The sequence below is a fragment of the Xenopus laevis genome, chromosome 6S, assembly GCF_017654675.1.
Source record: "Xenopus laevis strain J_2021 chromosome 6S, Xenopus_laevis_v10.1, whole genome shotgun sequence".
Taxonomy (NCBI): Eukaryota; Metazoa; Chordata; class Amphibia; order Anura; family Pipidae; genus Xenopus; species Xenopus laevis.
The window spans coordinates 54,177,856-54,204,664 of NC_054382.1; the positions used below are offsets into that span (position 1 = coordinate 54,177,856).

The 26,809-nt window shown below is 40.1% G+C and overlaps 1 protein-coding gene across 1 annotated transcript in view; it reads right to left on the minus strand.

Moving 5' to 3' along the window:
* Positions 1 to 26,809, minus strand: part of LOC108719704 (protein cordon-bleu) — a 191,311-nt gene that overhangs the window by 137,587 nt on the left and 26,915 nt on the right. Inside the window, exon 3 of the mRNA XM_041567681.1 lies at positions 2,230 to 2,424. Coding sequence (XP_041423615.1) covers positions 2,230 to 2,424 — 195 coding nt within the window. The remainder of the gene's footprint in view (positions 1 to 2,229; positions 2,425 to 26,809) is intronic.

The following is a 26,809-nucleotide window of genomic DNA, read 5'->3' on the forward strand; positions in this document are numbered from 1 at the left end:
AAAAAAATCGACCCTCTAAATTTTAATCTAATAGTTCAGATCCGAAAACTCGAATCGAGTCTTAGTACCAAAATAAACGACTTTTTATGCACAACATTTTTTTTTCTCCCATTGGAGTCTATGGGGTGTCATTTTCAAAGTGAAACTTGGCAAACATTTGGCCCATCACTACTATTAACATCTTCAAAGAGTTCAAGGGACCTCTGACATTGATTTCAACATGAACTTGAAAGGTTTTAGGTGAAGAATAGTCGAATTAGAACTGTTTTTGGGGTTGAGGTGTGATAAATCTTACATTCAAATTCAAATATGAGTTGGTGGTTTTAAATTTGAATTTGTGAATTTTAACCAAAAAAAATTTGAAAATTCAAGTTTACCATTCAGACCTTTTTAGACACTTAGGGCAGATTTACTATTTCCCTGACTTGGACCAAACACTGAGGGGCATATTTACTAAGCTCAAGTGAAGAATTCGAATGAATTTCTAAGTATTTTTTTGGGTACTTCGACCATAGATCAAATTCGATTGTATCGAATGATTCAAAGTAGTAAAAATCGTTCGACTATTCGACCATTCGATAGTCGAAGTACTGTCTCTTTAAAAAATACTTCGACTTCATACTTCGCCACTTTAAACCTACCGAGGTGCAATGTTAGCCTATGGGGACCTTCCCCAGCACAGTTTTTTTCGATCGAATAAAATCCTATGAATTTGATATTCAAATTCAAAGGATTTTTCTTCGAGGATCGAATTCGAGGGTTTATTAATCACAAAAGTGAAAAAATCCTTAGGAAAAAAATGATTTTGTATATTATGATGGGAAACATTTGTGTACAAGAGAATTAGAAAACTGGGCATGTAATGATTTGTCTTCAATCACTACTAATCTTGCAAAAAACAAAAATCTAGTAATAAACTGAATAGATTATTTTATTCTCTACATATACTTAATAGAAACATGAAAAAGACAAAACAATCTATTGAAAAAGCCCTATACTGCAGGTTTTGATGTGCAAAGTGTTTGCATTACATCAATCACTACTGACAGCCACAAAACAAAGGGCACAAAGTGAAACAGACATTGCATCAGAAGTGACACAAAACACCTGCTGTTTTTGCAATATTTAAAGGAGAAGAACATGTATAATAACTTTGGAGTGCCAAATGATAGGAACATAGAGAATATCCTGAAAAAGAAGAAGACAGTGATCTGGTATTCATAGCCTTGTACCCCTGACTGATTCAGCTTTCAGCAAACAGGAGCACAGGCCCAGTCTCAGGTAAGTTATTATAATCAGTGGGGGCCCACCACCCCTCCATGATTGTACCTTTGTTTCTCCTTTAAGTTCTTGTCAGGAAGCTGTGTTCTATAATGTCAAAACACAGGAAACATAAGCCAAAGTAAATCTGCTTTCTCTGGAAAAAAACCTGAATGCAACCACTCTGCCTTTGGAAAATGTAAAAAGTAAAACAATAAAAAAGGCACAGCATGCAAGATAGTTAAGCAGATTTGGGATAACATAAAAAACTGTATAGGGTTAATACTATGCAGTCTCTGATTTGGTCTGACAAACATGCATGGTTTTGTGGGAAGGCCACAAAGGTCAGGGCCTAAAATTTTAGGGGTGGCATGCCATCCAAGGGCCATATCTGCACTTTTTTGACAGCTGTTTAAATCTCCTGCCCTCATCCCTAGTTTGCAAGCTGGCAAAAACACAATAAATTAGGTGTCTCCATTATTAGATAAACCCTATTCCCAACAACAGCCGAATGACTGTCAAAAAGAGACAGTTATATTTTTAAACTTTAGGTAGCTTCCCAAAATGGGCAAAAAATACAGTGCAGCAACTCAGATCAAATCAGATGGATACCATTTGCCTAAAAAAAAATGTGCTCTTTTTTGCGAAACAGCAAAAAATTTGGTGTCAAAATAGTTTTTTAAAAAAATTTTTTACTTTTTTTCTCACTCAAAATGCATTAAAGTCAATGGGCATTTTTCTTGTGGTGACTTTTTTTGTCTCTGCGACTTTTTTGTCTCGGCTAATTTTTTGTCCAAATGCATTCAAGTCAATGGGCGTTTTTATGTTACGGTGATTTTTTTGTGTCAGTGACAATTTTGTCTCAGCGACTTTTTTGTCAGGGCAAAATTTTTTGCGGTGGATTTATTTAATCATTTAAAACATTTTATCATTGTACATTTTAATTACATTATTTGCTAAAACTCTCACCTGCTCAGATGTTTTTTGATCCATGGTTTTCTCAATCACCACTTCCAATGATGTTGGCTTTGGTGGGGGAGGAGCTCTGCGCTTCTTTACCTCTGGTTTAGCACCAATTGATGAGATGTTATATAGGGACACTGAGGCACCCGCTGTAACAGGACGTGTGTTGACTGAGGGTGAACTTGGGGCTGTTGAACACCCCTGTTATGACATAAGACATTTTTTAAAATTAAAACAGAAACAGAAGGAAATACATGGTCTTATTCTGCAACAATATAGGGATCATTTATGACTACAGTTAACACTGTGCAAAAACAGTAATTTTTGTTATGACCAAATAACTACATTTTTGACTCATCAGTCCAAAGCAGTTTGTTCAAAAATGACTGTGGCTTGTCTAAATTAACTTTTGCACACAAGTGACTCTGTTTGTGGCGTGGGTGCAGAAAGGGCTTCTTTCTCATCACCCTGCCATACAGATGCTCTTTGTGCAAATTGTGCTGAATTGTAAAATGATGTACAGATTCACCATCTGCAGCAACATGTTCTTGCAGGTATTTGGGGTTGATCTTTGGGTTGTCTGTAACCATTCTCACAATCCTCCACATATGCCGCTCCTGTATTTTTCTTGGCCTGTCAGACCTGGGTTTTACAGCAACTGTGCCTGTGGCCTTCCATTTCCTGATTACATTCCTTACAGTTGAAACTGACAGTTTAAACCTCTGAGATAGCTTTTTGTAGCCTTCCCCTAAACCATGTTTTCAAATCTTTCGAGAGTTGCTTTGCGGATTCCATGCTGTCACTCAAACAACTTGCAATTGGCCACCTTTAATACCTTTTCTCATAATTGGACACACCTACCTATGAAGTTCAAGCCATAACAAGCTAATCCAACCAATTTGGTGTTGCCAGTAATCAGTACTGAGCAGTTACATGCATTCAAATTAGCAAAATTACAGGGTTACTCAAATTTTTGCACAGCCAGTTTTTCACATAAAATTCATTTGATTTAATTTCATACAACGGAATACTACTTCACTAAAAATCTTTGTTCAGAAAACACCCCAGTACTCAGATGTTCCTGGGAAATGAAAGACATACCACTTTTTTGTTGAAAGTGGAGTAAATTATTATGCAGGCTGAGAGGGGTTCCCAAACTTTTTCATATGACTGTAAATATATAAGGGGATCATATAATAATCTCTCTAATGCTTTATTCACTAGTAGATCTTTCCAGCTGACACAAGGTCACCTATTCGGATTAGAAGAAAAGAGGTTCCGCCTAAATAATCAGAAGGGTTTTTTTACTGTTATGGAAGATAGTTCATAGTACAAGTTGATCAGGGGAATAGTTTTTTTTTTTGTTTTTTTTTAAACACATTAGTTCCCATGGAGATTATGATGCCTGAGATGTTAAACCATTCAATCACACCATGTCCCCATTTTTGTCATAGAGGCTCCTCCTTGTGATTAAAAATCAGGGGTTAGCTATTTCTGTGAATTAAATATTTAATTCCAAAAAAAGAGAAAATCTATTTCAAACAATAACTTTCTTCTCTGATGCATAAATCACAGTTGGTAACACTGTTCTATACCAGTTTACTGAAAGGCAGGCAGGTTAAATGTAGTGTTGCAAGTGATATATCTGACAATCTGAAGCATTATATCCTTCATATCCTTCTTTTTTTATTACCACATCTTTAGTTGTACAGACAGTATCATACAAGTTTAAAAGTATAAACCTAGTGTGTTGTGCAAAACTCCCTGTCCTACATTTCTTACACTGGGTGGACAGCAAAGACATTGTTCGTTCGTGTAACTAGTAAGTTTTGTTCTTAGCAATGTGTTTACTTAGGCACTGGCAATATGTGACACAGCCAAAAAAAAAAACGCTGATGGGAGTTCTCATATGTCATCCAGTACAAACAAATGCTCTCTAGCTACTCCAATATGGAATCATGAAAAAATTCTATGACCTATTCCTAAACCTCAATACGCTTTTGCTTAAGATAATATTGTAAAACACAAATAAGATATTATTACAATAATTTCTTTATAATGCAATGTTCCCAACTAAAGGATGTTTATTAGTCAAAGATGAGTTTTATTTTTTTCATGTGACATTATGGGGGTTATTTACTAAACTCTGATCAGGCTTTTTGGCGTCAAATTTTTTTTAAAACTCAAATCTTTTTCAAGATTTATTAAAACCCGATGCAGCAAAAGCTGTATATTAAAAAGGAAAAAACACTTTCTTTTTTTGTATTTTTGAATTTCACATTTGTGCTTTATAAAACTCACTTAAAGTATGGAAGAATTTTGTGACAAAGAGGCATGTATTTTGAGGGCCAATACCGTATTTAATGTATTTAAGTGATTATTTCAATGTAAATAGAATTTTTGGTGACTTTGAACATAAATTAGCTAAAGAGTTACACATTTAGTGGGATATCGCTTCATTGTAAAAAATGTTTCCTCACAGATGATACCACAAGGGTTGAGAATCAAGAGCAGTTGGAACAAAATTTTGACAGACTGCTCACTGAAACTTATGGAATTGATGATTGAATATAAAACTAAGTTCAAAGATTTGTTCTTAGAGGGACAGCCTTTTTTGAAGGACGGGACTATGAGCACCAGAAAATGGACTCGGAAAAGAATAAACAGGGCACAGTGGAGACAACAATCAGAAGAACCAACAAGAGACAAGGGGACAGAGGATGATACATCTTGCGAAAAAGGCACCCGAAAAAGTACTGAATTTGTCCTTCACTAATTCAAGTAAAAAAGGACTTTCTTACAGTTACAACAAGAAAAGGATTCAAAGATACAGGGAAAGAGATATCAATGTACAACCTGCCAAGGAGGCAATCCCTAGATTTAAAAACAAGAGTAATTTTTACCCAGTCCAACTCAGGAGCCCTTTAATGGAACAATTCCAAAGAAAACTGCAAGATAGAAGTAAAGAACATAAGAATACATTTACCAATTTAAACAAAGTGGAAAGACAGGCTCTAAAAGAGGATCAGAACATCATGACTAAAAATGCAGACAAAGGGGGTTTAGCGGTGACACAGGATACCACAGTCTATAGATTAAAGGCCCTTAGACAACTAAATGATCAAGCAGCATATGAGACACTAAAGGGAGACCCCACAGGGAAGTTCAAACTTGGATTGGCAAATTTGGTCCAGAAGGGGGTATCGAGTGGTCTAATAGACACAATGCTGCAGGATCATTTAATCCCACAGTCTGTGATTGTTCTCACTTTTTATCATCTCCCAAAGGTTCACAAAAAGAGAACCTCCTTTGGAGAGACCGATCATCTCTGGGATCAGTTCCCTGAATGAACATCTCTCAGAATGGGTTGATGCACTCTTACAGCCTCTGGTCCTATGCTTGGATAGCTGCACTAGGGACACCACACATGTATTACAACAAATTGATTAGTTTGCACTGATGAGTACAGTTGTGGCACCTGTACTCATTGAACCCACAAGAAAAAGGCATCATTGCAGTGCGATATCACCTGCAGAAATATAGTGATTACCCTGAGGAACTACAGCAGTTCCTACTGGAAGCTATAAAGTTCCTTTTGGAACACAATTACTTTGTATTTGAGAACTCTTACTATCTGCAGAAGTGTGAGGGGACGATGGGGAAGAAATTCTCCCCATCTTACGCTAACCTCTATATGGGGTGGTGGGAGGATACCCACATTGGTGTAGAATCCAGGGAACATATAGCACAACCTGCTATGTATCTGGAAGGACACACAGGAAGAATTTGGAAGTTTAACACAGAGAATTAATCAGTATGACTTGAATTTAAGATTTACAAGTACGGTAATTTCTATGCCAGTAAAATAGAATTTTTGGATATAGAACTCCAAGTGGCAGGGGGCACAATATGCACCGTGATTTATCGCAAACCCTGTCGTGGTAATACCTTGTTGCATGCATCATCCTGTCACACTAGGAGACTCATAGAGGGGATTCCCATGGGACAGTTCCTGAGACTCCGCAGGAACTGCTCTATGGAAAAAGCCTTTGAAAAACAGGCATCAGAAAAGAGAGATTTTTCGGACGGGGATCTGGATAAAGAACAGTGAGAAAGGCCTTCCAAAAAGCAAGAAAGACCAACAGACAGGATTTATAAATAAAGTGAAGACTAATAATAAAGAACAGGAGTGGACAATGAAGGATGTATTTACCACGAGATCTCTAGGTTGGTTATAAAGTTTTTACATTGAAGGACCTTCTGTCATCTAGTCTGTTTAAAGGGGATAAACCCAAAATAAATTTGTGGCCCCTGATGGTAACAAGGGATTATAAATGTGGGAGCCAGAGATGCATCATGGTGGCCATATGAAGGTATCAAAAAAACTTTAAATCGACATTAACAGGGAAATTTTTTTAAATAAAAAGCAATATGAACTGCAACACTGTACACATGATTTATCTGATCACGTGTTTAAAGTGTTGCAAGCAATATGTAGGCTGTACAAGTAGGAGTTTAAAAGAAAGGATAAGGGAACATTTAAGTCAAATTAGAAATCCACAAGCAACAGAAAAGAGTAACATCACTAGACACTTTTCACAATGTCCAGGGAATAGAAAGGGTGAGATTAGGAGTGGGATGCGATCATATGAGTTTACTGGCAAGGAGGGAAGTATACTGGATCTTTAATCTACAAACAAGATTGCCTTTAGGGTTAAACTATGAGTTTGATGTCACATGTTATACTTGATATTTAGTCGAGTTTGGAAATGTTAGAGGTTGATGTACATCTATATCTATGGCATTTAGGAGTAAGTAATTAATTATATGGTAGTATTCTTTGCTTTTAGAAAGTTCATAATGTTGTGAAATGTTAAGACATATAACTGTACTACTAAATTATACTAATTCTGGAACTGTGATTAAACTAGTATGGGCTTTATAGCAAATGGCAGGTCCTTTACAGGTTAACTATTGTCTATACATGATAAAGGGAATGGAACTAGCACCCCAGAAAGAGCATGATCTAAATGTAGAGAATTAACCTTACTGATGGAATTGAGAGAATACTGGCAGAAATACCTATGATTAAGCACTGGAGGGTACAAAATGCTTAAGCTGGATCATACGGGGTCAGTATGTATGTATTTTTATTATGATATTGAGTGAATAAAAATTTTGTATTTAATATTTTATGAGTATCGGGACATTTTTGTTTACTGCACTAAAATTATCCCGAAAATCCAACCTTTCTCGGGCAAAAATCTGAAAAATGTGGGCTTTTCGGGAGAAAGCCCAAAAAAATCTAGAGATTTGCGAAAAAAACTTTACTTCTCATTTAGCCAACCTTCTTACACAATCTAAATGTAAAAGGAGATTTGTTATACTCACCGGTAAATCTTTTTCTCGTAAGTCTAGTCATGGCAGCACAGGTACCGATGGGTTAATGCAGGATGGCAACCAAGTAAAAACATAGACCCTCCTCCTAGACTTCCCCCCTTTCCCACATTAACCCCACCCACAACATTTCCGATTAGCACAGTTTACACAGAAGAGAATATAGGGGTTTGACTCCCTGTGCTGCCATGATGAGACTTACAAGAAAAGGATTTACCGGTGAGTATAACAAATCGCCTTTTCTCGGTATGCCCCTAGGCAGCACAGGTAACGATTGGTTTGTCCCAAAGCTATGAGAAAATGGTGGGATTAGTATTAGGAAGACACAGAGCACAGGAGAAGAGTACAACACTGAAGAAAGAATTCAGCTTAGACCTAACATGGGCATCTGAGGATGCATGGGTGATTACCCTAATGCTGTTTGTAATACTTTGCGGCCAAATGCAGCCTCTGACGATGAAAAAACATTGAACTTTGTGAACATATGTGATGAAGTCCATGTTGCTGCCTTGCAGATTTGCTCTGCTGAGGCCTGGTTTAGTTGGGCCCATGAGGTGCTGAGGGCCCTGATAGTGTGTGCTGACATCTTGAAGGGGATTGGTTGTCCCTTGTTCTGGTAAATCAAAGTGATGAGGCCTTTAATCTATCTGTCGATGGATGCTTTCAATGCTTGTGCTCCCTTACAGGAGGGTCCGTAAAGTACAAAGAGCGAGTCCGACTTCCTGAAGTCTTTTGTTCTATGAATGTAGAACATGAGGGCTCAGAAGACATCTACGCTATGCAGCTGCTGCTCCTGTGTCGAGGTTGGCTGGGGACAAAGAGATAGAAAACTAATATCTTGGTTAAGATGAAAAGCGGAGACTATCTTAGGTAGAAAGGTTGATAGAGTGCGCATCAGTACCATGTCTTTGTACACAAAATCGGGGCTTGTAGCTTAGGGCCCCCAACTCCGATACCCGTCTCACTGACCAAATGGCTGCTAGGAACAATACCTTCCGGTTAAGTTATTTGAGACTGTAGATAACACGTTGTCTAATTCTGGGCAGTGTCATTCTGTGGCTACTAAAGCAAATAAAGTTCTGTCTTGCATAAAAAGGGCATTAACTCAAGAGATGAAAACATAATTATGCCTCTTTATAGGTCCCTGGTGAGGCCTCATTTGGAGTATGCAGTGCAGTTTTGGACTCCAGTCCTTAAGAGGGATATAAATGAGCTGGAGAGAGTGCAGAGACGTGCAACTAAATTGGTTAGAGGGATGAAAGACTTAAATTATGTGGGTAGACTGTCAAGGTTGGGGTTGTTTTTTCTGGAAAAAAGGCGCTTGCGAGGGGACATGATTACACTTTACAAGTACATTAGAGGACATTATAGACAAATAGCAGGGGACCTTTTTACCCATAAAGTGGATCACCGTACCATAGGCCACCTCTTTAGACTAGAAGAAAAGAACTTTCATTTGAAGCAACATAGGGGGTTCTTCACAGTCAGGACAGTGAGGTTGTGGAAGGCTGATTCAGTTAATGCCTTTAAGAATGGCTTGGATGATTTTTTGGACAGACATAATATCAAAGGCTATTGTGATACTAAGCTCTATAGTTAGTATAGGTATGGGGTATATAGAATTTAATTAAAAGTAGGGAGGGGTATGTGTATGGATGCTGGGTTTTCATTTGGAGGGGTTGAACTTGATGGACTTTGTCTTTTTTCAACCCAATTTAACTATGTAACTATGTAAAGGCTCAAATGGTGCCGTTTGGAGTGCCCGTAACACCAAATTTAGGTCCCATGGGGGAACTGGGTGTCTATACGGGGGTTTATGTGTGCTACAGCTTGGAGAAACATTCTGACATCCTGGCAAAATGCTAGTTGTTTTTGGAAGAACACTGAAAGAGCTGACACCTGTACTTTAAGCAAGCTAAGTCCCAGGCCCTTATCTAGGTCGCTTTGCAGAAACTCCAGCAGGGTTGGAATGTGCAGTATGGTAGGATCCTGGTGTGAGTCTCTGCCCCAGGCCAGATAGGTCTTCCATATCCGATAGTAGGAGTATGTTGTGAACCTTTCTTGCTTGTAGCAAGGTGGCCGTTACCTTGGATGAGAATCCTTTCTTTTGCCAAATGGAGCTCTCAGGAGCCACGCAGTGAGAGCTAATTTTCCCAAATTTTGGGTGGTGAGATTCTCCCTGTAGGAGCTGGTCCGGATTAAGTGGTAGCTTCCATGGTGGGGCGATGGCTAGGTGTTGGAGATCAGAAAACCATGCCCTCCTGGGCCAATACGGTGCCACTACGATGGCCGTTGTGTGGAACAGTAAGAGCCTGTGGAGCACGGTATGAATCATTGGAATTGGAGGAAAAATGTACACCAGGTTGAAATTCCATGGTGTTGTAAATACCCTGAGTGCCATGGCAAGGCAGAAGGGCAAGGCTTGAAACTGGTAGTGGCACCCAGCAGCCGCGAAACTGAGGTATTTCTGATGGTCTCTGTGAATGGCCACATGGAGATATGCATCTCGTAAGTCTATCGATGTGAAAAAATCTCCCCTTTGGATATTTGCTATTTCTGACCATAATGATTTCATCTTGAAGGTGGGTACTTAAAAAGTATTTGTTGAAAGCTTTGAGGTCAAGGACCGGCCTGAAGGATCCATCCTTTTTTGGTACCAAAAATATATTGTAGTAGAATCCGGTCCTTCCTTCGCGGATTGGTACTGGTATTATTGCTTTGGAAACGATCATGTCTCCATGGATGAATCACATAGGAAGTGTAATGTTCTTAGTACTTTGGACAGGTGTGTGTGCATGTCAAACGTGATGCTCTTAGTACTTTGGACAGGTGTGTGTGCATGTCAAACGTGTTGTCTGTTATAGCCTCTAGAGCTTCCTCTAGCCATAAAACTACTGTGCGTGATACACAAGCTGACGCCACTGCAGGTTTGAAGGACGAGGTATTTGAAGAAAAGATATTCTTCAGAAGGCTCTCTGCTTTCCTGTCCATTGGATCTTTAAAGGAAAGTAGCCAATCAGGCTACGGGTGCGTCCACTTTAGGAATGTTGTCCCAAGCCTCTTTATGGGCTTGGTCAAAAGGGTACAGTGTGTCAAACCTCTTATCCTTGGATAGGCATCTGTCAGGCGTTTTCCATTCTTTTTTAATAAGACTTTCCACTGTGTCATGTACTGGAAACAGTTTTTGGTGGTGATGTACTGAACTGAATAGTTTGTCCAAGGTTTTTTGTTCCTTGAGTTCCCCATGAATACCTAGGGGCAGATTCATTAAGGGTCGAATTTCGAAGTTAAAAATACTTCGAAATTCGACCCTCGAATTGAAATCCTTCGACTTCGAATATCGAAGTCGAAGGATTTAGCGCTAAACGTTCGTTCGATCGATCGAAGGATTTTAATCCAACGATCGAAGGAAAATCCTTAGATCAAAAAAAGGTTAGCAAACCTATGGGGACCTTCCCCATAGGCTAACATTGACTTCGGTAGGTTTTATCTGCCGAAGTAGGGGGTCGAAGTTTTTTTTAAAGGGAAAGTACTTCGACTATCGAATGGTCGAATAGTCGAACGATTTTTCGTTCGAAACGTTCGAATCGAAGTCGAAGGTCGTAGTCGAAGGTCGAAGTAGCCCATTCGATGGTCGAAGTACCCAAAAAATACTTCGAAATTCAAAGTATTTTTCATTCGAATCCTTCACTCGAGCTTAGTGAATGGGCCCCCTAGTGTCTCAAACATGTCTGTAAGCAAGGAGTTGACTGCTTCTGCTTGTAATTTGTGTGAAACTTCAGTGGGTCGAAAATGAGAATCAGTGCTCTCTGAATCACTAAAATTGTCAACCCCTGGCCCTTCACTTCAGACACATAATCCACTGAATCTGAATGTGGTGGTTGTGTTGATGAGGTAGATGGAGCTTGTCTCTTGGAGACTGACGCTTGATGCGCCACTTGACTAGCTGTTAGTTTTTCTAATGATGAAGACATGCTTAGTAGGGTGGGTTGAAAAGGTTTGAACCATTCTGGTATACTACCAGGATCCTCATCCCTGTGTGGGGACAATATGCTTTTCTTATGTACTATCTTTCCCCTTTTGGCGTATGTGTGCTCTTTTAGAGGTATTTAGGCTAGAGGCTACTGCCCGTGTCTGTTCAGAGGTGTCTTTGTTTTGTCTGCCTCTGACGCCATGTTAGGCTGTTATATATGTAGAGGGTAAAGTTGCTTAGAGTGAAAGATGGGGAGAAAAGCAGTAAAAGAAATAGTATAGTGTTTGTAATGCTGTGCTAGCATTCCTGTTCCCAGGTCCTAACTCTGACTTGGCAGAACTGTAGCATGCCATAATGAAGGGATGAGGTAGTGCTTCAGCATATGATTCTTCTTCCTCTCCAGGCCATAGACAGTGGCAGTGCAATAGCTTGCCTTAAACACGACTCCTGTAATGAAGGCCTCTTAAGCTTCATAAGCAGCAAAAATTAAAATCAAATAAAAAATAGAAAATAAAACAAACACATAAAAATAAATAAATAAAATAAAAATCAGGGAGCTGAGCTGCCTTGCCTCCTACCTCCAGGAAGCAGGATGGCAAAAATCTGTTGTGGGTGGGGTTAAAGTGGACCTGTCACCTACACATAAAAAGCTGCATAATGAAAGTCCTTTGCAAATTAAATATGAAACCCCAAAAAATGTTTTCATTAAAACATCCATACCTGTTATAAAGGTGTTTAAATATCTAAACTGTCAATCAAATATTACCTGCCCCGCCTCTATGCCCGTGGCATAGAGGCGGGGCAAGCAATTACTTTCACTTTCCATTCAGCACTTCCTACATGCCACTGCTCTCCCCACATCCCCCCTTCCCTCCTCAGACTCTATAATTGTGTAGGGCACTGCACATGGACATTAGGTCCCCCATTCTGGTGCATACACAAGATTTTGGGTTGATACACAATTTCCCTTAATAACCGTGTCCACAAAATGGCTGCTGCCTGCTTGCTGTGATTGTATAATTCCAAGACAGAAGGAAACAAAATTGAAATAATAAATACAGTGTAAGTAAAGTTTATTTTGCTCAACTAACATGATAGAAAATAATTTGAAATTATTTCTTAGGGTGACAGGTCCCCTTTAATGCAGGGAAGAGTGGAAGAGAGGGAGCCTAGGAGGAGAGTCTACATTTTTACTTGATTGCCATCCTGCCTCCTAAAGGGAAGAATGCATTAACCCATCAGTATCTGTGCTGCCTAGGGACCTACCGAGAAATGTCATTATATCAGAAATCACCAAGCAGTTCCACAACCATATAAAAACACGAGACAGAGGACCTTAAAGGCATGGTGAACTTACTACATTTTAGTATGCTGTACAGAGAGATATTGTCTGAAATTGGTTTTCATTTTTTTATTATTTAGCTTTTTTTTTTATTATTTAACTTTTTATTCAGCAGGTCTCCAGTTTGCAATTTCAGCAATCTGGTTGCTAGGATCCAAATTACATTAGCAGCCATGCATTGCTTTGAATAAGAGTTTGGAATATGAATAGGAGATATATAGAAAGATGAGTAATAAATAGTAGTAATAACAATAAATGTATAGCCATACAGCACATTTGTTGTTTAGAAGGGGTCAGTGAATCCCATTTGAAAGCTGGAAAGAGTCAGATGAAGAAGGAAAAAAAATATAAAATATAAAAAACTATAAAAAAGAAAACATGAAGGCCAATCAAAAAGTTGCTTAGAATTACTCATTCTATAACATACTAAAAGTTAACTTAAAGGCGAACCACCTCTTTAACATTTAATAGTCAATTTACAACAGGGGATACATTATTTTTAAAATCTACAATTTTCAGTGAGTCATATGACACACATTATATCACTAAGCAATGAATATAACTAATGACATCATTAAGCACTATTTATAAGAATATATTTTACAAGATATTAGTGGCTCTTGTTTATATATCTAGATATATTTCCCAGATTCTCAGACACACAAAACCGAAGTGCTGAAGAGAGTCACCTACACCCAGTTATTTCATAACATTTGTTGATACAACCAAAATCCTGTTGTAAAACAACAGACAGAAATTGTTCCAGCGCATGCTACGTAATGCAGGGAGGGTCTATTGTTGCTTAGCATTGTGATGGCAATGTGACCTGTACGCCTCTGTGATTTTCGTCTTCCTCTTGTGTATGCTCTCTATGAAAAGTTCCTGTTGCAGACATGTTATGCTGATAGTGTTTATGCTGAGTTCTATAAGGCAACCAAGTTACTGTTCACAGAGAAGTTGGTGTGTGTCCTCACTTAAAGAGAAGCTGCACATGCAGTTCTAATCAGCTCTCTGCTAACAAGTCCCACAACACAAACTAAAAATACAACCGTATTAGATTGTAAGCTTTTTTGGACAGGTCCCTCTTCACCTGTTGTATTGGTTACTGGCCATTATGTGTATTGGTTACTGGTCAATATGTATGTAAATCTGTTTGTTTTTGCATGTATAAACATATTTATTTTACAGTGTTGCACAATATTTAATAAACCTTTTTAAGCTAGCAGAGGAAATTCGCTTTAAAGCTTTAACAGTAGGCTGCTCTGTGGAAAGGGTTAACTATTGCAGCTGTGTCTACTGCCCAAGGAGTGTTCGTCAAATTTATGGATATGCCCATGACAGTATAGGCCAGGGGTCAGCAACCTTTACTTTCAAAAGAGCCATTTTGCCCCCTCTTCCAGTAAAGAAAAATAGACTGGAGCAGCAAAACATAACACAGCTTATAAACTTTTGAAAAATTTAACTTTTTTTTAATTTAAAATGTTACAACAACAGAATACAACAAACAAAAGTGCATATGTACAACAAACAAGTGTGCATATGTAGGCTTACTTTGAAATAAATTAAACACTGAATAGCCCTAATAAATGCTAGTGTTCTCATCTGTTTAAAGGTGAGGGCTATAGACGTCAATAAAACATGCCTCACATCCACGTCTATAGCCCTCGCACCTGCTGCAGCGTGCGTGACCACGGTAAGGACCATGATGAATCACCTTGCTGCGACTCGGTCTTGCCTGTCGCTCCTGTGACGTCTGTACAGCTGTCACACCTGCTGGCGGCTTCCTGTATGTGCGACCGCGGTAAGCTAATCGTTGGCTTACCGCGGTTGCACACTCAAGAAGCCGCCAGCAGGTGCGAGGGCTGTATAGACGACGTGACAGACAAAGTAACAAAAGACCGAGCCACAGCAAGCAGGATGAAGAGCAGCATGAGCCGTGGGTTGCCTACCCCTGGATAATATAGGCTGTCAAGGCAAGGACCACATCAAAAAACCAATGTTGTCCTCTCCCCAATAGAATTTTTTAAACCTGCCCAATCAATATCTGGTCAATCTGGGCCTATTGGAAGGCTCCAAACATGGGTAGATAAGATGCCAACTAGGTCTGAGGGGGGGCAAACCAGCAGCTTATCATCCGCTTTAGTTCACCTGTGCAGGCAGCAGTGCAAATGAAACATTAACAAACAGTAATCAGTAAAATTATGCAAATTATGCAAATGAACTCATTTCCTCAAATGAACTCATTTCCTCAAATGAACCTATGATCTACCAAAGCATTTTATGAAATTTATAACATTTAGTTAAAGGTTTTTGCTGGTTACGTGAAAAAAATGCTTTTAAACAAGCAGAAAAATTGGGATCAGATAAGGACAGAGAGAAACAAATACTTATCTGACCTGATACAAAGGTTATCATGGTATACTTTAAAGGTCATTGCTGCTTTTTTACTTTGTAAAAAATATTTATTCTACATGATTTTTTTTACACAGCATGATTCTACACAGAATGCAAATGCTATTGTAAACATAACAAACCTTATTCAGCTAATGATATTAATTCACATATTTACAAAATGAGGTTGACAAAATTATTCAAAATTTAATTTTACCTTATATAATTTTTGCTAGTTATTAGAACAGTAGTAATGAAATGAATCCTTTCCCAATAAAATGGGGATAAGTGGTAACCAAAAACAACACATAACCTTACACAGGTTTAATGTTGTTCAGATCTGAAGGCATTAGAATAAATAAATAAATAAATCCCAAAAAAAATTTTTGTGAGACTTTGTTAATCTCCATTGTGAAACAACATGTTAATTTGAGTAATCTGAGTAAAAACTGCAGGAAAATAGGCCAACACTGTAGGTGTTAATGGAAATCTCCAAATGCAGTAAACTGTGTTTAATTGCAGGCTTTTTTAGTAATGGAACCAGATTTCCTAAGCATTAAATGCAAGTAATAAAATTCATATGACTCCTGACCTATGACAAAATGGAACTCAGGCCTTCAGAAATAAAAGCAAAGTGCAATTAACAGTGATAACACCCTTGGGGACTTAGCACATATGTTAACAAGAGGTATAGTAATGAGTCTGTTCTTTTCCAAAGCTTGAAGAAAACTGCATTCTATTACCATGATATCATAAAGGGTTGATTAAAGTGGATTTTCAGGAAATCATATTATATAATACACAAAAGCCATGAATATCTTGTAAATTATATCCTTATAAACGGTAAGTTCTGATGTCATTTCTGTCACATGACTCACTGAAACTTGTGTATTATAATAAATAAAGTACCCCCAGTTGTAAAATATGAGGATATTAGAAGTTACCTTGGAGTTCCATGACCTGTATAAAAGCACTCGGCCTTCGTTTTTAAATGGTCATGAAACTCCTCTGTAACTTATAATAACCTTATATTTTACAAGAGGGGGTACTTTATTTACTATATATTATTATTGTTACATAGTATGACACTTAACATCATGACAAAATGCATGCATACTACTTCTATAACACACAGTAAGTTTGAAATTTGTGTGTAATATTTCTATAATGCACTTAACTAGAAGTAATGTATTTATGGGTTATAATTAGATTTCTATTGCTTTATAATTCTAGCTGAGGTACATGGCTTAGAACAAGAAATCTGAAAGGGGCCCATTTATTAAGGGTCAAATTGAATTTTCGAATTCAAAAACGTTGAATTTCGAAGTAATTTTGGGTACTTCGACCATCGAATAGGCCAAAATCCGATTCGAATTGAAAATACTTCACAAATTCGACCATTCGAAAATCGAAGTACTGTCTCTTAAACCTGACGAATTGCTGCTTAGCCTATGGGGGAACCTCCTATAACCCATATGAGAGTTGGCTACGTTTTGAGAACTCAAAGGTTTTTTTGTAAAATCGTACGAAGGATTCGAAGGATTTCATTGTGCGATCAAACGATTTTAATTATAAGGAAAAAACCTTCGACTATCGTACTACACCTATTCGATGGTCGAATTTCGAAGTTTTTTCACTTTGAAATTCAACCCTTGATAAATATGCCCCAAAGTATCATTTAGTGTATATTTAGCATTTATGTTATGTACATAACCTTGTATTATCAACATTAGCTTCATCAATCAAACTGCCCAGTTCTCCAATGTAGTCAAATGTAGTCAAATCACATCCTGCATGGACCTTCTAGTTCTGCACAATTAAGTATCATCAGCATAAACAGGGATGCTGCTTATAATGCCCACCTAAAGGTCATTAATGAACAAATTTCAAAACAAAGAACCAATGACAGACCCTTTAAGTACTCCACTAGCAAGAATGGTCCACTAAGAAAGTGTTATCACTGACTGTAATCTATTATCCAGAATACTTGGGACAGGGAACTTTCCAGACAAGGGGTATTTTTTTACTTTAGATAACCATACCCTACTGTAAGTCTACATTAAAACGTTAAATTGACACAAATAGATTGTTTTGCCAACAATATAGCTCTATGGTGCTTCATTAGGATCAAGAAAAAGATACCATTTTATTATTACAAGGAAAAATGAAATCAACATAAATAGAATTATCTTCTTAAAATAGATTCTCTGGGAGATGGCCCTATTTCAAGCTTTTTGGACATTGGGTTTCAAGAGAAGAGATCTCATACCTGTAATACATTTGTCAGAGGAGAACTAATATCAGTGATATTTTCATCTCACTTTTACTTTGCTAATTCATATGACAGCATTTAGCAACCATGTTAATCCATCACATTTATAAAGAGACTGGCACGAACAGTTTTAAATAGTGAGTCGCTCATAATCTAGCTTTAGACAGGACCTCAGCCAGGACCCCAGTATTCACACAGGAATTGCTGTGCTGTCAATCTAATAAACAACAGCCCTAAAAACAATTAGAATCATTCTTTCTGATATTTTAGGTATAATTTAAATATAAAAAAAAAAGTTTAATTAAATGATTTTAAGAGGACACTATCACCTATTGCTGCAGAGGCCTCAAACATCTCATCTAGGCTGCCACCTGTGTCCATACCATGTTCTGTTTTACATTTCTGTATGAAATCTTTAACCAAGTGCTCAGATATCACAAAAAGCAGTTCTGCTGAGACTTTTTCAAATGATGTCATCTTGATAAATTGACCCTGAGGAAGGACATGTTTTATAGACTACCTAAGATATATTTCATAGATGGTGCTGAGCATGACTGAGGCTGGTTGAAATAATCTAAAACCATTGAGCAAAGGGTCAACAATGATGCTTTCTGGTTCCTTGACCTGGACATGGTCACCAGAGATTCATAAATAATTAATCACCAACAGTACTAGTTGAATTTTGTCACGATCGCCGCCCGGAGCTCCGGGCGGCGCGTCCCTCCTTGCCGGCGTCGCTCCCAAAATGGCGGCGCCCATGGCCGCCACGTGGGTAGCGGCGCCGGCGCGATGACGTCAGAGCGTCGACGTCGGCGCAAGAGCGTCAATGACGTCAGAATGGCGCCAAATTTGAAAATAAAGCGCCAACTAGACGCCAGAATGGCGCCCAAGAATAGGAATACTTTCCCTAAAGTGTATCCTGGGTTTCCTGTGTGCCTTATTGCCAAATCTTGTTCCTGATCTGTTTCTTGACCCTTTGCCTGGACTTTGGACTTTGTTTGTATTCTGCCTGCCTGTGAACTCTTGCCTGATCCTGACTATTCTTCGTTTAACCCTTTGGACACCGCGACCTTGTTCCCTCAAGAGGGCTTCCTCCTTGATCCTGACAACCTCCCTGGAGGGAGCTCCCGGCTCCCTGACATTATTCTTGGGCCATGGATCCTTCTGAGGAAGCCACACCTGATGTCGGACGAGCACTCCGCGGACTGGCATCCCGCATGGAGGACTACGAAAACCAGCAGGTTCGCATTGGGCAAGCACTCGATGTCCTGCTTGCTCGAGTGCCTTCTGCGCCCTCCGCTGCACCACCTACTGGAGATCCCCCCATGGCGGCAGCCTCTATGAACGCAAGCTACCCGACAGGTGAGCCTCGCATTCCACCTCCCCTTCGCTTTAGTGGGGATCCACAAGCCTGCAGGGGATTTGCCACACAGTGCCAAATTCAATTTGAGTTCCAACCCACACAGTTTCCAAGTGAACGTTCCAAGGTGGGGTATGTGATGTCTCGATTGGAAGGCAAGCCACTGGAGTGGGCAACGTCTCTTTGGGAGAAGAATTCCCCGGTGACTTATGATGTTAAAGACTTTCTCCAAGCTTTTCGCATAGTCTTTGATGCTCCAGGTCGGGTCACGAACGCCCCTGCCCGTCTCTTGCAGCTCCGGCAGGGAAGCCGCAGTGTCAATGAATACGCTATAGACTTCCGAACACTGATGGCGGAGACTTCCTGGTGTGATGACGCTTACAAGGCCGTTATACTACCAAGGCCTATCCATCCGCATCAAAGATGATCTCGTCTCCAGAGAGACTCCTGACACCCTGGAAGGGCTGATCGCTCTATCCATTAAGGTGGACACTCGTCTCAGAGAGCACCAGGTGGAGAGAGAGCGCAGCAGACGATTTTCTCCCATGTTGGCCCCTCGCTTTCAAAGGCCGATTCTGCAAACACCCGCTGTTCCTGTGACTCATGTGTCGACGTCTCCCTTGGAGGAACCTATGCAAGTAGGAAAGACTCGCCTCTCCGAGCAGGAAAGACTCCGAAGACGTATGGCAGGTCTCTGTTTATACTGTGGTGGGCATTCCCATTTTGCCAACGCCTGTCCTGCCAAAGCCAAGAGTTTTGTACCCCGAGGTATGTCTCAGGTTTCTCATGTAGGGGGCATCACTCGAGGTCCTCAGGAGAAGTATCAAGAAAATTCACGCAGACTTCTCCTTCCTTTGCAGATTCACCTGGCAAGTAAGTCTATCTTCGAAAGGGCCTTCCTCGACTCCGGAGCGGATGGCAATTTCATGGATGCCTTTTTTGCCGAACGCATGAAGATTCCCCTGCTTCCATTGTCTTCACCCCTGCGAATTACCGCCATAGATGACAAACCCCTGGAGTTTGAATTCGTCACAAAGTTCACGGCGGAACTATCTGTACAAGTTGGGGCGCTGCATCAAGAAAAACTTTCATTCTTCATCATCCCCTGTCCTTCTACTCCAGTAATATTGGGTCTTCCGTGGTTACGTCTGCATAACCCCACCATAGACTGGTCCACTGGGCAGATCTCTCGTTGGAGTTTATTTTGCCTGCAACATTGCCTTCCGCCAAAACCCCTCGAGAAGGTGAATGTCTCCTCTGCGGAATTAAAGACTTTGCCCTCCACTTACAAGGGATTTTCCGATGTGTTTTGTAAAAAGTCTGCAGAGTTCCTTCCCCCACATCGCTCCTACGGACTGTCCGGTTGAACTCCTGCCAGGAGCTATGCCCCCCAGAGGGCGCACCTACCCTCTCTCTCCTGCAGAGACTACCGCTATGAAGGAGTACATCCAAGAAAATCTCCAGCGGGGGTTTATCCGCCCTTCTACCTCTCCTGCAGGGGCTGGGTTCTTCTTCGTGGAGAAGAAGGACGGAGGCCTTCGGCCTTGTATAGACTATCGGGGCCTGAATAAGATCACCGTGAAAAACAGGTACCCCCTGCCCCTGATTGCCGAGCTCTTTGACCAGCTGAAAGGAGCAAAGATTTTCTCCAAGTTGGATCTCCAGGGGGCCTACAACCTCATTCGCATCCGGGAGGGTGACGAATGGAAGACGGCATTCAACACTCGGGATGGGCACTATGAATATCTTGTCATGCCCTTCGGCCTATGCAATGCTCCTGCCGTCTTCCAGGAGTTTGTTAATGATGTGTTCCGAGATCTCCTAGGAAGGTTCGTAGTCGTATACTTGGACGACATCCTGATCTTCTCCAAGGACCTTGAAAGTCATCGCTCCCAGGTGAAGGAGGTACTCTCTCGTCTGAGGAAGAACTCTCTCTTCGCCAAGTTGGAGAAGTGTGTCTTCGAGGTATCCAAGATCCCCTTCCTAGGGTACATTATCTCTCCAGAGGGATTTGAGATGGACCCCGTGAAAGTGTCGGCCATCCAGGAGTGGCCTCTCCCACTGAGTACCAAGGCAATCCAGAGATTCATCGGATTTGCTAATTATTATCGACAGTTCATCCGGGGGTTCTCTTCCCGCATTGCACCTATCCTGGCCCTCATCCGGAAAGGGGGTAAACCAAGCCTGTGGCCTCCATCTGCCTTAGAAGCCTTTCAGTCCTTGAAAGAGGCCTTCACGTCCGCTCCTGTTCTCCGACATCCCAATCCCGCACTACCCTTCTGCATCGAGGTTGATGCTTCAGAAGTCGGAGCCGGAGCTATCCTTTCTCAGAGACACTCCACTGATGGAAAATTGCACCCCTGTGCGTATTTCTCCAAGAAGTTCTCATCCGCAGAGCAGAACTATGATGTCGGAAATCGAGAACTCTTGGCAGTCAAGCTTGCCCTTGAAGAATGGCGTCACCTCCTGGAGGGCTCTGAAATTCCTGTCCAGATTTACACAGATCACAAGAATCTGGAGTTTATACAGTCCCTCAAGAGGCTAAATCCCAGACAAGCCAGGTGGGCCCTTTTCTTTTCTCGATTTAACTTTGTTTTGACTTATCGCCCAGGTTCCAAGAATCTGAAGGCCGACGCCTTGTCTCGTAGCTTCACTCCGGTGGACCGTGACCCTGAGAGGCAGGAACCAATCATTCCACCAGTCAAGATCATTGCCTCTCTGTATCCCCAATTTGCCGACCAGATCTTGGCTGGGCAGTCCTCGGCTCCTCAAGATACTCCGATTGGCATGGCCTTCGTCCCTCCAGAACTTCGCCTGGCCATCCTGCAACAGACCCACTGCTCCAGGCAAGCTGGACATCCTGGTCCGGCCAAGACCCTTGAACTCTTGAGGCGCCTAGTCTGGTGGCCTGATATCCGCAAGGATGTAAAGGACTTTGTGGCTGCTTGTAATGTCTGTGCCACTTCTAAGCCTAGCCATTCCCGCCCCAGCGGGTTGTTACAGCCTTTGCCGGTTCCCTCTCGTCCATGGACGCACCTCTCTATGGACTTTATTGTCGAACTTCCTCCCTCCGGTGGGAATACTGTAATCTGGGTTGTCATAGACCGCTTCAGCAAAATGGCCCATTTCATCCCTTTGAAGAAGTTACCCTCTGCGGTGGAATTATCCCAACTCTTTATTAAGTACATCTTCCGCCTGCATGGTTTCCCGGTGGAGATCGTCTCCGACAGAGGCACCCAGTTTACCGCCAAGTTCTGGCGTTCCCTATGTAAAGACTTGGGAATAACACTTCAATTTTCGTCTGCCTACCACCCGCAGACGAATGGGGCAGCTGAACGTGTGAACCAAGCCCTGGAACAGTTCCTGAGGAACCACGTATCCCTCTGCCATAATGACTGGTCTGATCTCCTCCCATGGGCGGAATTCGCTCATAATAATGCTTGTCATTCCTCTACAGGGAGGTCTCCGTTCATGTCGGTGTATGGTCAGCATCCTCAAGCTTTTCCCCAAGACTTTGTGCTATCTGACGTCCCGGCTGCTGACGATTCCGCAGCCCATATGTCTGCTATTTGGGCTGCTACCAAGTTGAACCTAGAGAAGAGCGCTCTTGTTCATAAGACTTTCGCGGATCGTCGTCGAAGATCCTCTCCTCCCTACAAGGTGGGTGATAATGTCTGGCTCTCTTCCAGAAATATCCGGTTGAAGATACCATCTCCCAAGTTGGGTCCAAAATTCGTGGGTCCATTTCCCATCTTGGAGATAATCAACCCTGTGGCTGTCAGACTCCAGCTTCCACCAGAGATGAGAATCCCCAACGTGTTCCACGTGTCTCTGGTGAAACCCGCCATCACCAACCGGTTCTCTGGCGGTCAATCTCCTCCTCCTGCCATCTCTGTGGAGGGTCAACTCGAGTACGAGGTGGAGAAAATCCTAGACTCCAGGATCTCCAGAAGGTCCCTTCAGTACCTCATTCAGTGGAGGGGCTTTGGCCCTGAAGAATGCTCCTGGGAAGGACACCGTGATGTTCACGCTCCTCGTCTGGTGAGGGAGTTCCACTCCAAATTTCCCCAGAAGCCAAGTCCTGGTGGTCCGGAGGCCCCCCGTGAGGGGGGGGTACTGTCACGATCGCCGCCCGGAGCTCCGGGCGGCGCGTCCCTCCTTGCCGGCGTCGCTCCCAAAATGGCGGCGCCCATGGCCGCCACGTGGGTAGCGGCGCCGGCGCGATGACGTCAGCGCGTCGACGTCGGCGCAAGAGCGTCAATGACGTCAGAATGGCGCCAAATTTGAAAATAAAAGCGCCAACTAGACGCCAGAATGGCGCCCAAGAATAGGAATACTTTCCCTAAAGTGTATCCTGGGTTTCCTGTGTGCCTTATTGCCAAATCTTGTTCCTGATCTGTTTCTTGACCCTTTGCCTGGACTTTGGACTTTGTTTGTATTCTGCCTGCCTGTGAACTCTTGCCTGATCCTGACTATTCTTCGTTTAACCCTTTGGACACCGCGACCTTGTTCCCTCAAGAGGGCTTCCTCCTTGATCCTGACAACCTCCCTGGAGGGAGCTCCCGGCTCCCTGACAAATTTATATCCAAGTTTTTATAGACAATAATTGTCTGTATTATCTTTTATTCTATTAATTAAACTTTTTTTTTTGTACGGATTTTTTTCTGGAGAATTTTACAAGTGAGTATGTATGAAATTTGTTTAATTTGAGTGCCAAATCAGTGGCACTATTCTAGTGCAGCCTTACTGTTGGGAAACATATTAAATATATCATAAATTTGAATGTTAATACATTATAACTACACTAATGGGAATAAAAAATGCTGCAAACAGTGGTGCTTAAAGGTTTGTGAACCCATTAAAACATTTTATATTTCTGCATAAATTTGACCTAAAACCTGACTAGGTAAAATGAACCTAATTCACAATTAAGGCGCCTATTTACTAACATTCGAATTTCTATTTTATCATAAAAAAATTTAAAAATTTTACTTTTTTATTCCTCTAAAACCTCGAGATTTATAAAGTGTAAAAATCACAAAAATATATACATGCATAACTTTGTTAAGTAAAAGCTGTAGAGGTCCTATAGAAGTCAAGGGGAGCTGCGCTGATCCTATTGGACCATTTTGGACTTTTAGAGGCTTTGCTAGTAATTGCCGGAAAAAACATGAATAGTTAGAGGTTTTCAAGGTTTCCAGATTTTTATTCGGATTGTTCATTGTTTTTATTTCATTCATGCTTTTTATATTCTAATCTTTTAATAAATTAAATGACATTTTTTAGTTTAGAAACATAGAGTTTAATTGTGGTTTTCAAAATTGTAATGCCACTAAAATAAGACTGTTGATAAATGGGCCTCCCATTCTTTTTGATGTTATACTAAGAGCAAATTTTAAAAAATCCTCCTTGCTATAGCTGAAACCTCATTGTGATATGTAACTAACTTTAGGAATAAAAGATACATTATTATTATTATGCTAATTTATGAATGAATGGTTTTATAATGTGTGTTGCCTTTTTCCTTCTTTACACCTTTTCCCCTTTCAAGATAACTTAGCATATTTCCACCTACCAGCCGTATTATTAGCTGACAAGTGACCTATTATAAATCAGTCTTTCTTAAGGTTAATTAACCCTCAACCTTTCCCCTCTTTCATATAACAATAAAGATTACTACAAAGTGCAACACATGCTGATTGCTGATCAGAAAGAACCAGTAGCAAATGATAATAAAAACCACAGGGTAAAACATACATCTCTGTTTATCTTATATCCCCAGTGCCAAGCGACAAAAGTAAATAGAGGTGAGACAGGTTATTGAACAGCTGACAGTGACATCATTCTTGACCTGGCTGCAAGCATCCCAATTTTTAAAGCTGTTTAACTTTAAAGTATTGTATTATTATATTATCCTATGAGTATAAATTTCAAATCCAAGCTCAGTGTAAAAATGTTGCAGCGTATTTCGTTTCTCGATAAAGTACTGACCACATGAAAAGCAGGCGCTGTCTGGACAAATTGCTCAGAGGTTAAATATTGGAAAACTGTAACAGCAGATTAAAATGATCAATAAAGCATGACAGGATTCATAAACCACAGACTGCAGTCATTAACCACCAACCAAGGCATTCACCATTACTATGCATAATGCTCTGAAGCTAAAGAGCTTACTGGAGATTTCTTCTCCAGCAGATCTAAAGAAAATGCCATGTGTAATCTACTCTGTTTACTCTTTGTCTAAAGTGCTTGAGACATTTTTAAGCTTTTGACAGCTATAGGTCTATCCTAGGCATTCTTGAATTCCTTTCTCTGTTTATTACAACTACATACGTACTTTCTCTGGAATGCTATACTTCCATATCCACTAGACATGCTGTAAACTGGGGCTTCATTATGTTCTTAAAAATATTTTTTCTGTACAATTCACCATTTCTTTTTGTTTGTCCATAATTGGGTCTTAATGCAATTTCATTATTTATATAATATGTTCTGCATAGCCTAATTTGACGAAGATCAGGAAAAAAGTAATGTATAGAGAAGTCTTTAAAGCTGTTGCAATAATGCTAAAGCCAAGCTGCACCTTTAAGTATAAATTCCAATTTAAAGTTCTTGGACGTTTTTTAATTTTATTACATACACTGGACACTATCGTAAACTATAAAATTCACAATAGCTATCCTACTATCTTGTGAGGAGTCAAGTGTTCACAAAATGTTTGCAAAGGCAAAAATGTCTGAATGGAAATATTTGATATTTAGAATTTTTCTGTTAGTGACCTCTATTACATTCCCCCATAAGTGCCTGAATTGTAGGTGCCAATAGCTTTATAACACCATTTTCATAGCCCACAAGGTTCCTTTTGTAAGATATTCCTGTTGACTAGAACTTATTATTTATATCCCTAGGCTAAAATACTCAAATATTTAATGATTGTGCAGGAAAAGAATGAAAATCAAAACATTATTAGCATCATACTAGCACTGTGCTGTATTTTAATAACTTATCACAATTTCAAGGCAAACAAGAGGAATACTAATTAATTGGCTCCCTTGTGGGTTATTTTTTTCTAGAAACAGAGAAGTGATTTGGATTGTAATGTAAGCTATTATTATTATTATTTTTGTTTGCATTTTTAGACCAAAAAGTCAACTAAACCAATCAAGAACAATACCAATATGATATAAGCCATTACATCATAAGTCTTGCATATTGGGATATCAGGTTCTGAGCAGTATTTTGCTTCAAAATAATTCACAAAAGTAACTGTAGATTCATGCTCTCCAGGACGCTAGTGTGGGTCTTGAATGAAATTGAATTTGAAGCAGTATTATTATTATTATTATTATTATTATAGTATATAGAATAGAATAGTAACAACTGTTTTGTGTTTATTTTTTTCCAAACACTTGACTAGCACATGCAGTTTCATGTATTGCCCTATACAATACAAAACATATTCATCTCTGCACAAAATAAATCGTATTTGCCCTGTTCAAGATCTATAGAGCCCTAAACTCCCATAAATTCGAAATTCAACTAGTCGAAATGTATTAATAAAATCAAATTTTATAAACTAGAACAAATTTAATCAAACCCAAAAACTCAAATCTAATTAAAAAAAAACTTGATTCAGGATGTCAGAAAGGCTGCAGACATCACCAAATTGATCCCTTGACCTCTCCCATTGACTTATACAGTAATGCAGAAGATTTTAGGTGGTGAATAGTCAAATTTGAGTTTTTAAAGGGATGATAAATCTTGAAATTTGAATTTGATTAAAACTCAAATCGAATTTGGATAATTCACAAATTTGAGAGTATTGACCAAAAAAAAATTCGAATTAGAATT